General features: G+C 41.1%; 1 protein-coding gene across 1 annotated transcript; it reads left to right on the top strand.

Moving 5' to 3' along the window:
• Positions 1–1,996: 1,996 nt before the first annotated feature.
• LOC311051346 (flavin-containing monooxygenase 5-like) lies at positions 1,997–14,148 on the top strand. Its single transcript, XM_084065904.1, has 11 exons — positions 1,997–2,125; positions 4,641–4,779; positions 6,863–7,051; positions 8,186–8,351; positions 9,481–9,554; positions 9,957–10,025; positions 10,153–10,349; positions 10,509–10,656; positions 12,364–12,571; positions 12,674–12,746; positions 13,130–14,148. Exons 2-11 carry the CDS (start codon positions 4,648–4,650, stop codon positions 13,545–13,547), a joined length of 1,674 nt encoding a protein of 557 aa, XP_083922030.1. The 5' UTR covers positions 1,997–2,125; positions 4,641–4,647; the 3' UTR covers positions 13,548–14,148.
• Positions 14,149–14,662: the final 514 nt, after the last annotated feature.

Genomic DNA, 14,662 nt, shown 5'->3' with positions numbered 1-14,662 from the left:
TAAATATAATTTTGTGGGTCCTTGACATGAAAAAGTTTGAGCACCACTGATATAGAAACATAGGTTTTTCAGAATACTGTTGGGATTTAGAAGACATTTGTAGAATGGTTTAGACTAGAGAACGAGTGTGGGAGGAAGAGGGGTTCTGGATTGTTCTGTACAGAGATTATAGCTGGGGAGTCTGGTTTAAAAAAAACATTACCCTCTTGGGGGAGGGTGTCTCGGAGCAGGAACTGTGCCAGCACCTGTGACTGATGCCTCCCGGATGTACGGAAAGAGCAAGAATGCACACATGTACACTTTGTCCTTTGAGGGTAAGTGGAAGTAACAGCAGATCATCGCACAAAGAGAGCCATCAGCAAACACTCAAACTAATATACAGTTTATATACAAATAGATAATGACACTCGAAGAATTACAATTCCCTTACAGTATACTGACAGACAGTGATATATTACATTCCTTCTCTCAGCCCTTCTCCCTTGAAGCCCTTTTTCTGTTCGGCTGTATTCTATTCCATATTCCCTCTATTTTCAATTAATTTTCAATACAACACAATCATGAGTGGTATCTGCTTCAAATCTACATTCCCCTAAGTCTATGAGAAGCTTTTAAATCTTTAGAAAATTTGACTATTATTATTAAAAAATATTCACAATATGAATGAGCTCTATTAAAAACACTGCCAAAGTGTCAAACTATGTTAGGAAAATGTAAGTGTGATGGTATCATTAAATAGCTGGACCATTAATTCATAGGAGGCTGTACTTATAATAGTGACGTTGCATAAGCACTGTTACTCTATGATCAAAACCCGATACAGGGGTTAGTTTCTGTAAGGAGATAGAACAAATCTGTGTTTGTCAGTGAGCCTCTGGTCTTCATGAGGCTAATCTTAATCTGAGGTCACCAGAGTTCAAAGTCACCCATATGATGACATCCTGCAAACCTCCCCCAGACTGATGTGACCCCTGGGTCAACAAAGGTCACTGTTTATGTTTATGTATTTGGTGGACACCACAAATCTTCTGCCTATTAAAGTCTAAAAGGGTGAAGGGATACAAGATCCTCTCAGTGCGCACTAGCTGGCCGAGGATTTTTATATTGCACATTAACAAAACATTGACAAAACGGCCGGGGGGGTGGTGGGCCGGTTCGGACCAAAATGCCAGGGCTGAATTTTGGTCCCAGTCCGGCCCTGGCAATAACTGTACTCTGCACGATGTACTTTCCTTGACTGATATTCTTGCCTGTGTTTATTTATTCTTGAGTGTTTTCGGTTGTTTTATCATGTTTTTATTTTTTTTATTTTTTTAAAGCAAAATGTATTCAAAGAGTAGGCATGACATTGTATTCAAATTTGCAAAAACTAAAACAACTCTTCGGTTTTATATTTCCTCCCAACAACTCCCATCCACCCTTCCACAGTCCTCCCCAACCACCCAACATTATTCCCCATAAGGCCGGACATACAAACAACAATACATTTACATGTACAAGATCTGAAATAAATACAGTAGGATACATAGTTAAGACAGGACCAAAAAAAAAAAACACAAAACATTAACAATGATAATAGCAGTGATGTATATAAATATCATGTTTTTATTGTTTTTAACATTATTGGAGCTTCCGAGCGTACGTTTTTAACACCTAAACTTTGCATCTAAGTGACAATGATTCAATCTGTGGCCTAATCTGTCGGAAGTTCCCAATGGGCGTTAGTGACGCGCCCCATCTGGTAAAACCCGGAATTACACTCAATGTAAACAGGAAGTAAACGAGGGTGAAAAAATGGCGTTCGGCCACAGACGTCATTAAAACACTTCTTTATTGAAAGATATGGATTATTACATTAAACTACTGCCCCGTAGAGGGAGGTAACATTTGGAGCGTGGCGGTAGGCACCGTTTTCTTCAATTTGTACATGTTTGGAGTATCTACGGGGTATAGTGCTGAAAGTCCCATTGTCCATGGGGGGTGAACCCTACAACTCTAGTAGATTGAAAACGTGAGCCAATATAAGTCCAGCCTCCCAAGTTTTGCCTTCATTCCGCCCACCATCTGTCAACACTAACACAACACTGTGTGTGGAAGGAACATACTTTTCTTCGGGTTGCAACAGGTAGGTAACTTTACTTAAGACAATGATATCGTCCTATCTCAGTGTCAACTATAGTGCAGAATAATACACCTTTAGGCTAAAGATCCAGTGTATAGGATCTGTGTTCTTATCATTAGATTAGAATGTGCATCGAGCGGTCGACGTAGTGGGTTACAGCTGGTGGAAAAATTACTCTCACTTTTTTTTTTAACTTGTAAAAGTATCCTATACTTATATAAGACATACTCTGTTTTCAAGTGAAAGTCCGGAATTCAAAATGCACTTGAGTAAAAGTAGAAAGTACTCGTTATGCAGAATGTCCCATTCCACAAGTTTTCAAATGTATACAAGATCTTTTGAAAAATAGCCGATCTACAAGCTGAGGCTATATTTTCAAACAGCCGAAATGTATTTAGGGCTATAGCCCATAGGCCAGGCCTATATACATTTCGGTCATTTGAAAATATGTGGTTCTTCAAGTACTGGAAGTGGTTATGTTTTGTAATAATCATAATGTACAAAGCAACAAGTAACTTACGTTTTCAAATAATTGTAGTGGAGCAAAATTATAATATTTGCCTCTGAGATGTAGTGGAGTAGAAGTAAAAGTACTGAAAATTGGAAATACTTTTGTTACTCTACTGGGTTATGCACGGTCACGATCGATCCTATTAGAAAACAAAACATTTACAACCAAATATAGGGCGATCGTGTTTGAAAATACATCTTGAATCAAACTGTCTGCAGGCCTGTTATCAATCTCGACATTTGCAATTCATTTAGTAAGTGTGATTGTTGTTATTCACATGAGTCTGTCTGTTTGGTAGCGCTTTCTCCTATTTAGTCAGGGGATATTGAAATCATCTTGGAATAAATTCCTTACCAAAAAAAATCTTCACCAATGTGTTTGTAAAAGTGTCTAGTAACACATCTCACAAAGACTGAAATGCAGTTTCCCTAGAAGATTTTTTGACAGCTCCTAACCTTGGGCTAAAAACGGCCATAGCCATCCTTTTCCAGGTATACATTTTGTGTAAAAATCCCCCAATGGATTCAGAATCATAAAAACGCACTAGTTTGACCCCTCACATGCTACTTAAAACAGAATTAATTATTCCCCCCCCCCCCCACATAAGGTTATGGTGGGTACCCCAACTTTCAGCAGCTGTCAAAAATTCTCCTAGGGAAACTGCATTTCAATCTTTGTGAGATGTGTTACTACTAGACACTTTTACAAACACATACATTGGTGAAGATTTTTTGGGTTGGGAATTTATTCCAAGATTGGAAATCTTTCTGCTAATATCCCCTGACTATATATATTTGTAAATATCCACATAGTTTGACCACACCCACCAGTGGTGTTAAGTAACTAAGTACATGAACTCAACTTGAGTAGGCTACTGCCTGCCATCGGTTTCTAATTGGTAAATGATTGTTGTTATAGGCTCTATTCACAGCAGCCATATTATGAAGACATTCACAGGTGTTACCAATGATACCAATGAAGGCTCTGTTCCATTCTTGGTCAAACAGAGTCAGGGTGCTGATATTGTGCATGTTGGCTCACTAGAAACACTCTGTTACACCAGTGGGTCTACAGTTGGGGTCCAGGGGACCCTCATGGGCTTCCAAATGGCCCCTTACAGGTGTGTACGGGTCCATTTGGTTCCATTTGTACACTCTCAGAGTTATGGGGGCCGTGGAAACCACCGTGCTAGACTAAATGGAACAGAGCCTTCATTAGTATCATTGGTAACACCTGTGAAGGAAGTGATAATATGGCTGCTGTGCATAGAGCCTATTCGCATGAGTCTGTTTGGTAGCGCTTTCTCCTATTTGTAAACATCCACATAGTTTGACCACACCCACTACTCTACAATAATGGACTTGCAGAGCTCCTATTATGTTGTTGTCAAATGACCACTGATGGAAGAAGTACTCAAATGTGTTACTTAATCCAAATCTACACACATAAATACTCCAGTAAAGTAAAAAAATACCTCAAAATTGCACTTAAGTACAGTGCTTGAGTAAATATACTTAGTTACTTTACACCACTGCCAACTACTCTACAATGGACTTATGCAGAGACTGAAGTCATTTTGTTGTCAAATAAAAGATAATACAAATAAAGGCTCAAAATAATCAAAGAAGTAGTTCACCCAAAAAATGTCTTATTTTCTATCAATTACACACTCCATGAAACACTGAATTCATGGAGATTTTTTTGTTTTTGTCGCAATAATTTGCTAATGTATCTGGTAGGAGACTCAAAGGAAACTTTTTGAGTCTCCTACCGGAGAGACCGCCGGTCATCAAATTATTGGCTCAGGAATGGGACAAAAACAAAAAAATCTCCATGAATTCAATGCTTCATGGGGCGTGCAATTGATAGAAAATAAGTCATTTTTTGGGTGAACTACTCCTTTAAGGATATAACCCATATACCAAAACACTGTCCAAAACCAGAAAAGTTTGACGTGAAAGTCTCTCTCATGTACGACCACCTTCACCTTGCCTGAACCCCTAACAGGTCCACTATGGCCCGGCGTGTAGCGATAATCGGAGGCGGCAGCTCAGGTCTGACCTGCATCAAGGCATGTCTGGATGAGGGATTGGAACCCGTCTGCTTTGAGAGCAGTGATGACATCGGTGGTCTGTGGAGGTTTAAGGTGAGTCACAACAAGTGTCCTGCAAAACGCAGTGTCCTCTGTTTAGGTTGTTTCTAGTCCAGTGGTTCTGAATCCCCTAAATTTATGTGACCCCCATCTGAAAATATGTTGTGCCAGGGACCCTCACACAAGATTTGTGTTGCTGAAATATTTCAGAAGCAAACATGAAAAACATATTTTCATGAACAAAAAGTCCCGCACACTGCTCTTGCTCAGCAGCCCCTGCTTTGACAGACGTTTCGGCCTCACTGGACCTTCATCAAGAGCGTCTGACGTAAGACACACGAAACGAGGCTGCTGAGCGAGAGCAGTGTGAGGGACTTTTTGTTCATGTTTGCTTCAGTTTTCATTGTCCAACACACCTGCATCCGAATGAACTGGATGTGCAAATACTTCCTTTACATAGCTAAAATATTTAAAAACAAGTTCTAAGACCAGGAGACCTGGTTGTGCCAGACCTAAGCCTGTGTTGTGTGAAGTCGTGTGAAGTCGTGTGAAGTCTAATTCTGAAATCTTTTGTGTCTTACGTTATATACCAACCGTATTTATACTTGTGACATAATAGTGATGTCACGACTAGTCTGTGCCTATTTATTCATGCATAATAAGAAGAATTGGTGACAAAGGCTCGTGTAGGCCATACCTTTCAGGTCTGGCAAATATTCAACAATTTCCAAAATAGATTTATTGTAATAGCAGATCTACAAGCGTGTGCGGTTTGAGCTTGTAGATTGGGTATTTTCAAATAGCAAATGTATAGGGTGATGTATAAGTGATTAAACTCATTTTGACGCTATATCAACGCATTTTCACATTTTACTAACACTTTGAGAACCACTGTTCTAGTCAATGGCATTGTGAAAATGTCTCTTGACCCTCGACCCACTTACTTTATCTTGTGTTTCTTGTTCCTCCAGATAACCGTTGATTATGATTATGTACACTAGTGATTCTCAAATTATATCTTTTTAAGGATACCCAGACCCACATTATTAGGCCACAGACACCCATTTGATGTGAGTTTTAGGATCAAAACTCAACGTATGTCTCTCTACTTTTTCATCAGCGACAGGCTAGCTAGCGCATGATGGACCTGTGACCGTAGTGGTCCATTAACTCCATTTGCTTCCTAACTATCAATCATCTAGCTTGGGACCCCCTCATAGGTCCCCTATGAGGACCCCCTTCCAAAGTTAGTGGGAGGGGCCTGTTTTACAACGAAACGTCCAATCAATCCCAAATTTGAATCACATGTCGAGGGTGGTTCACTCAACGAATCCCCAAAAGCATTTCCACTTTGATCCATAGGGGGCGCCACAAATGCGCAAAATGTAACCGTTCGATGCAAAAACATGATTTTTGGGGGAATCAATCCTCTCAAAATGAAACGTGAGTGATCTCAGGAGTGACGTGACAATACAATTGGCCCGTTACATTTGTGGGAGGGGCCTATTTCTTTAGTGGGAGTGGTCTATTTCTTAAAATCAAAACGGCACGTATCACGAACGCGGGATCCGATCGGCACCGAATTCGAATCGCACGTCGCGCGGCCTCCGAGGGTATTCCTCCCGGCGTATCACTCGAGTCCCGACGTCGGCGCAACCACACTTTGCAATTTCCCAGAATTGCGACGCGTCTAGTTTAATTTGTAATAGCCTGTTACTTGAAATAATTGATACTGCAATTACAAGTTCAGCACTTAGGTTGTAAATTAACGTTGGATGCAGTTAATAAGTTCATATACTGTAGCATATAGTTATAATTTGCCAATATAAAAAATGACATCAGTCAGAAAATATTTTATGCCAGGGACCCCCTTAAACGATGTGTGTTCTTAAAATGTTTCAGAAATATAACATCTTTTCAAGATTTTTGAAAATATAGGTCATGTTACATGCTCACAACGTGTCACATTGTGGCGCGTTGTGAGCATGTAGATTGCCTATTTTCAAGTAGCCGATGTATAGGGTTAAATTGGTTAAACTGATTTGGATGCTATATTAACACATTTTATCTGGGGACCCCCTGGAACCCCTACCGTGATCTCTCTTTGCAATTGAATCCTCTCTCTGTCCTACTGCAGGAGAACCCAGAGGCGGACAGGGCCAGCATCTACCACTCTGTCATCATCAACACCTCCAAGGAGATGATGTGTTTCAGTGACTATCCTATCCCTGCACACTACCCCAACTACATGCACAACTCCCTCATCATGGACTACTTCCGGATGTACGCGGATCACTTCCAGCTCACCAAGTACATACGCTTTAATGTGAGGAGGCCACATGGAATACCTTGCAGTAGCAAGTTTGACTATAGAGCTATCTTATACCCTTGAGTAACTTGTAGGTGCCACGCAGTGCATTGATTTCTCCAATAGTATATATATTGCTTTATTTTGACCCATTAAGACCAGGAAACGCATCTGTGTCATTTTTAAGATTTCTTTGGCTATTAAAAAATAGGAGATATACAAGCTCATAGCGCGGCACCAAGTGCTGCACTATGAGCTTGTACATCTGCAATTTATTTTGAAAAATCGTGGAAGATTTGTGGAAATCTTGACACAAATCTTTGTGTCAAGATGGGGGGGGTTCCACGGACAAATACATATCATTTTTTGGAACCACTGATATATAGCAACATAAGTTATTTTCTGTTAGGATTTAGAAGACATTTGTAGAATCCCCAGAAGCAAAGATTTGAGTTACAAATGTTCGCTCAACAGTTTTCTGGAAAACGTATGTTTCTATATCAGTGGTGCTCAATCTTTTTCATGTCAAGGACCCCCAAAATGATATGTATTTGCCCGCGGACCCCCATCAAAATATTTTGTTCCAGGGACCCCCAGATGGGCATAGAACCAGGCTGACACGTCATGTGAAGTCCGGCTTAGCCTGGGTCTGGCAGAACCAGGTCTCCTGGTCTTGTTTAATCTAGGTGTACAAAAGTGTTTTTTTTAACAAAAAAATAAGAAAAAAAACAGCAACCAACTAAACAATGTTGCACAAGTTGAACATGGCTGAATATGTGAAACCACAGGTGTAAGAAACAGATGCAATTCTACACAGATTCAAATACTGTATTGTCCTGTGTAATATTGTATCGTAAAGGTCTATTAGGAATCTAATACCATTATGGATCCGTAACTCAGAGAGTGTACAAATGGAACCAAATGGACACTAAATTAACACTGAAGATTGTACAGTGTAGATTGGGGTCTGGGACCCCCATTTTGTTTGCATTTTTATCTCTGGGACTCCCAGAGATTAGAATGCAAAAAAGAGGCATTCTACTGCCCTCAATGCATATCGAACTGGGGGTCCTTGAAATGAAAAAGCTTGAGAATCACTGTTGTATAACCAGCAACGTCTGAGTGTTATTTATTCTGCCTCTCTGTTGTCAGACCAAAGTCCTACAGGTGAAGCAGAGACCTGATTTCTCTCGTTCAGGCCAGTGGGACGTTGAGACAGAGAGCCATGATGGAAAGAAGGAGAAGCACATCTATGACGCTGTGATGGTCTGCATTGGACACCACTGTCACCCCAACATGCCTCTCCAAGACTTCCCTGGTATCACTCACTGGCAATATAAACCAGTTCCCAAACTTTTTCAGCTGAGACCCAAAAGATAATTTTGTTGTCTTCCCGGTACCCAAACTTAGAAAAATACATTATGAAATTAAAAAAACAAACACAGAGTTTTGTTGATAACATCAAGTCCAAAGTTTGTTTGTATAGTGCATGTCATACAAAAACAAAAAGCATACCCAAAACTGGGTATGCTTCATGGGATGTGCATACAACATTCATACACCATGCAAGAATTATCCTACAAATCATTGTTTGGCTTAGGCCGGGGAAATATATAAGACTTCAATATCATTTGGGAATCAACGTAAGTCACTGTTTGTAAGATTCTCAGCACAACACTATTGTATATTTCATACTCACTCAGTGGTTTACAAAGCTGACAAACATGCGTATATTCCCATTATCCACAACGTAAAATGAAAGGTAAAATATGAAAACACAATCCAATAGTTTATACAAAAATGGGTAAATTAAAAAGTGTTTTTATTATTTGTTTTGTGTGTGATATGTTTGGGTCCATGTGATTTCATATCAACAGTAAGGGGAATGGGTGGGGTGGGTCACAAGTTCACAACCTAAATACAAACGATATCAGCTGAAACTAATAGGTGTGCCTTTATCTAACTAATAGGTGTACCTTTATCTAACTAATAGGTGTACCTTACCTTAGATATCCTATTACAACCGTGGCCTAGGTTCACCACATGAAAGACTACAAGGCTGTTATGAAATCACTCAACAATTGGGATCCTGTGTGAAATCTCACCCTGTCATAGTCAATGATTTCCTTGTTTGGGATGGGGAGAGTGTGTAGTTACAGTAGGTGTATTGTCAGCCACCTATGACTGAAATCCAAGTGTGGTAACTGACTTGTGACTCATGCCCCTGGTTCCACTCTAACATAATGAGCTCTTCTGAAGCGTTGTGAGCTTGTAGATCTGCTATTTTTGTTGTTGTGTGAAACCGTTGTACGACAGAGTATAAGTTAAGCTTAAAAGGAGCAGTGGGGCAGTGCTACTATACTAATACAAATTTTACTATGATTACGAACACTAATACTAATAATAAATAATGAAAATTTGATATCAACGATGCTTTTATCTTTCAGGAATTGACACATTCAAAGGAAAGTACTTTCACAGCCGGGACTACAAGACTTCAGCGGAATGGAGGAATAAAAAGGTTGTTTCCCCCTCGATTTCTGTTGTGTCTTGTGTTCTATTTCTTGATGTACTTTCCGCCGTAATCTGAAGACTCACCTCTTCAGACTCCACCTTAGTCCGTAGCACTTGCCGTAGCACTTGTCCTAGCCTTGACGACCTTGCAGGCTTATGTAAAGGTTATTTAGACAGATGCCAGGTTCATCTGTTGACCTGGCATCCTATAGTTTGCATAGTTTCAATGTACAGATTTTCTTTTTGTATTATACTGTTAAGTCTGATGGTAGGTTCTTGGTTTACCTGTGATCCTAGATTACTATCTCCATGCATTCGATCTATTACATTGTGTTCACATTGCTTACCGTAAGTCGCTCTGGAGCGTCGCTAATTGTAAATTGTACTTTGTGTTACCTGTCACCAAAAGGTTGTGGTGATCGGAATTGGAAACTCTGGAGGAGACATTGCCGTTGAGCTAAGCAGAGTTACCAAGCAGGTGTGTCAGTTCATAAAATATAGATGATTCCCCAGGCATGCGTACTAATAATGTGATGGTAATCTGATTAAATTCAATCAGGTATTTTTGACAATTCTGGTTGACCCCACTTAACTTCTTTTCCCAGCTTTACCTGAGCACTCGGAGGGGTGCCTGGATTTTAAACCGAGTGGGAGATTACGGGATCCCCCTAGATATGCAGTTCTCCAGGCTGACAGAAAATTTGAGGCTTCTCCTCCCCTTTGGCTTTTTCTGCAGCATAGTAGAGAACAGACTCAACCAAAGATTCTGCCACAGTTTGTACAACCTGAAGCCGAAACACAGGTTTTTCTTATTTGTTTTTTAAATCTATGTATTGCATACAGCTACAACAAAGCTTGTGAAAACAAAGTGCTTTAGCACCACAGATAATTGTTTTTCAGAGTATGTGTCATTGATCAGACTTCAGTATCTTATTAACACACATCTGACTATAAATATCAGATTGTTCAGTCAGCATCCCACGGTGAACGATGAGCTGCCCAACCGCATTCTATCTGGAACTGTTCAGGTGAAACCCAACATCCGCCAAATTCAGGGATCCACTGTGGAATTTGAGGATGGGAGTGTGGTGGAAGACATTGACTTGGTGGTGAGTGTAATGATATCATAAACACAGACAATTTCTCTCTTTCTGTCTCCTTCAAACAGCAGCAACATCGTGTGTGTGTGTGTGTGTGTGTGTGTGTGTGTGTCACAACAATGTATTCATTACACTCACACACACCAATGGCAGTGACCTGTTCAGCGGGGGCAGTTAGGCGTTCCGTGTCTTTCTCAAGGACACTTTGACATGACTTGAACCGGAACCTTCCAATTCCCTGACAACCACGTCGACCTCCTGTGCTGTGATACTGCTGTTAATTGATGTACTGTACCTTCTGTCTTCAGGGTCCCCACGGTCATGAAATTCCTGGAAATATTTTGAAATTAAAAAAAAAAAAATCCAGTACTGGAAAAGGTTTGAAATTGATCAAACATCATCAAAGGTCCTGGAATTTATCAAGGGTCCTGGAAAAATATTTGGCTATGCATTGTTTTTGGCTATTGATTTTGTTAAAACAAAACATTTTCATAAACATGAATAATATTACACAAAATATGTAACACTAGAGTTTCGGGGGGCTACGCCCCCCTCAACCCCAGCCGCGCACGGGGCCCGGCGTGGGTGCGTGTATATTGGGGTACCCAAATCGCCGGAGTAAAAGTGTCCAAAAAGAAAAAAAAAAAAAAAAAAATTGGAAAAAATGTTAATAGTGATTGTTACTTTGGTGGTCCGCGGACCCCCTGGTGGTCCGCCGAGCCCTGTGAGTGTTGGGACCCCCGGGGACCCCCCTGGAACATGGCGGACCCCTTCGGCAGTTTTTTTTTTTTTCATGCACGGTTTGCTTGTTTCTGTGGCTTGTTTTTTAAAACCTGGCAGCAAACTTGGCAACCCGACTGACATCACTGACCTATCCTTGGTATTTGTACTTCCGGGTTGCATAATGATGACATCACTGTCGAGTCCTGTGGTGTCATGAACCTAGGCAGGTTTGTTTACCACATTACCCTGGGCAGCGTGCTGTGCTGTGGCGGTGGCTGTTTGTTTTTGTGTTTGGGATGAACATGGCACGTGAAGGACGGACATATTGTGATCGAGACATGAGTGAAGTGAAAGTAACGGCCTGGGTGGAACAAAGGAGGTACGTAAGAAGGGGGGGGGGTTGAAGCAAAGGAGCTGTGTGTGTGCTGTTGTGGAGGACATGGGCAGAGTGCAATGGCGGCCGCTCGTGTTGTTTCGGCGAAAACCGTCGCCGTGCGGTGTCGGTGGTGTGCACGGTAAACGGTACGAAGCTGCCTCCCCTTCCGTTTTGTCCGACATTTGGTGAGTAGAATTAATTATGTTGCGCGGTGGAAAAGGTGTAGTGAGCAATGAGAGGTCCCCTACGCGACGCGTAAATTCAGCGCGGCCGCCGTGGCGAGTCAGTTGGCGACATGTGGTCTGGCGGTGCGTTGTTTATTCGATAACAGAGCTGTGGGGTGTCGCACCTAGGGTGCGGAAGTCGCTCGCCATTTATATAGTTAGATAAGTAGTTTTTCGCCGAACGGGCTGTGTGACGGCAGCCTAATGTATGTCTCAAACTTTATTTTTGCTACACTGCCTATCTTTGGGCATTCTACATAGGAGTAAGAGACACATTATTGCGCCGAATGATTGTTATATAGGCCTGGAAATTGGGCTAAATATTCTGGAAAAGTTTTGGAAAAGTTTTGGAAATTCATTGCTAAAAATGTGTGGGGACCCTGTGTCTTGCAGGTATTTGCCACAGGTTACAGCTTCTCTTTTCCGTTCCTGGAATCACATGTGCTCCCAGTGTCTGGAAACAAGGCATCACTGTACAAGTATGTATTCGCCCCTGAGTTGGATCGCCCTACACTGGCTGTTATTGGCCTGGTACAGCCGCTGGGAGCCATCATGCCCATCTCTGAGATGCAAGCCAGATTGGCCACACGTGTCTTTAAAGGTGATGCAGGATGTACCTCTTTTATATCACACTATGCTTCAAAATATGCTTCAGGGGTAATGGGGAGGTTAATTCTGTAAATTCTGACTTCACCACACACAGGCTGCAATAAGCTTCCTTCAATGGCTGCCATGCTTAAGGATGTGAAATGCAAGCAGGAGGCCATGGCTAAAAGGTACTACAGTGCATTTACTGAATAGGCTCTATTCCCAGCAGCCATATTTTCACTTCCTTTACGGGTCCATTTGGTTCCATTTGTACACTCTCAGAGTTACACACCAGCAAGGGGTCATTTGGAAGCCCATGAGGGTCCCTGGACCCCAACTGTAGACCCACTGGTGTAGCAGAGTGTTTCCAGTGAGCCAACATGCACAATATCAGCACCCTGACTCTGTTTGACCAGAATGGAACAGAGCCTTCATTAGTATCATTGGTAACACCTGTGAATGTCTTCACAATATGGCTGCTGTGCATAGAGCCTATTCAGTTTCTATTTAGGACTGAAAAGATGTCAAATGGTCCCGTCTAACCTGGGTTTACCTCTGAACTTTATTCCAGGTACGTCACTAGCAACAGGCACACCATCCAGGTCGACTACATCCCCTACATGGATGAGTTAGCAGACCTCTTAGGGGTTCGGCCCAATATTCTTGGGTCGCTACTGATGGACCCCAGGCTGGGCCTGAGTATGTTGCTGGGTGCTTGCACCCCGTACCAGTACCGACTCAGAGGGCCAGGAAAGTGGGCTGGGGCCCGTCAGGCCATCCTTACTCAGTGGGAGAGGGTCACTCAACCCATGAATACGAGACCAACTGATCACTATCATGAGCCTAAGCGCTCTGTTATGCTTCCTTTGGTTCTGTCAGCCGCTGCCCTTGGGCTGGCTGCATATTACTACAGTAACAGCCTCCCAGCTTTCCTACAAGAGCCAGCTGCTCTGCTGGACAGGATAAAGGTCTATCTGCCTGGACAGTAACCTGCAATTAATTAACCTGCTTGACTCAGATGAACCCAGATGATCATTAACGTGGCTCACTTTCTTGACAGCTCTAACTTGTTTAATAATTAACTGACTTGATGATGTTCTCTTTAACAGTACACCCATCTGCCTGAATGTGCTGTACAAATCATAATGCATAATGAAATGTCGCCATCTAATGGCAACTGCAGAGAATCGGAGTCAAACTTTACTGTCACTTCACCTGTAGATTAAAAGCCTGGAGATCGAGGCTACCTGTAGATTAAATGCAAATGCTATTGCATTTTACATTTATTTTTGTCTAAATAAAAATCGTTCATTATCTGAAGATTAAAACGCATTTCTCATTTTTCATTTTCAAAATTGCATTTTCCTTTTAATATTGTCCACTATTTAGCGGGGCATTTTTGGAAAATTAAAAGTCAAATGATGTTTTATTTATCATTTTAATTCTGTCATAGAATGAGCACACCTGTAGATTAAATGCAAATGCTATTGCATTTTACATTTATTTTTGTCTCAATAAATGCGTTAATTTCCTGAAGATTAAAAAGCATTTCTCTTATTTGCAATTTCATTTTAATTGTGGCACGTATTCGTTTCCATACATTACAAGTAATATGGGTGAAATTCTTTAATGCAGTTAAAAGATGGATAGAATAACAGAGAATAGAAGTACAGTAAAGTGCATTTAAGAAAAGTGGCTAATGTACATAATAAATTAAGGGAAGAATGTATCTGTATGGGGAGTCCTATTCAAACATAGATCAGATCAACTGTGCAGTCTGATCGATGCTACTGTATGCGTGCATACAATATCTTATGCATTTCTCTTCATTGTTTAGCATATGGCTACAGTGAACTTTCTAGCTTAATAAATAAAATATTCTGAAGGGAACGTCCAGCTTGTGTATGATTTTGTGTGACATCAAACTCTGCATAACCTGCTCCATAGAGATTAAAAATTTTATATACAATAGATAATTTAGGTTCACAAAATGTGTATCTGTCTGTGTCATATGGAAGGCAAAATTAAATTCTCTGGCAGAATTTTCTGCAACCTTGTTGTGATTTTTCTTTTGTCCTAATCTGACATTTAGAGGCAAAAAACA

This window comes from Gymnoscopelus microlampas (assembly GCF_963454915.1).
Source record: "Gymnoscopelus microlampas genome assembly, chromosome: 9".
Lineage (NCBI taxonomy): Eukaryota > Metazoa > Chordata > Actinopteri > Myctophiformes > Myctophidae > Gymnoscopelus > Gymnoscopelus microlampas.
Note: the sequence above shows the minus strand (reverse complement) of the source record. Positions and strands in the feature narration are given on the sequence as shown.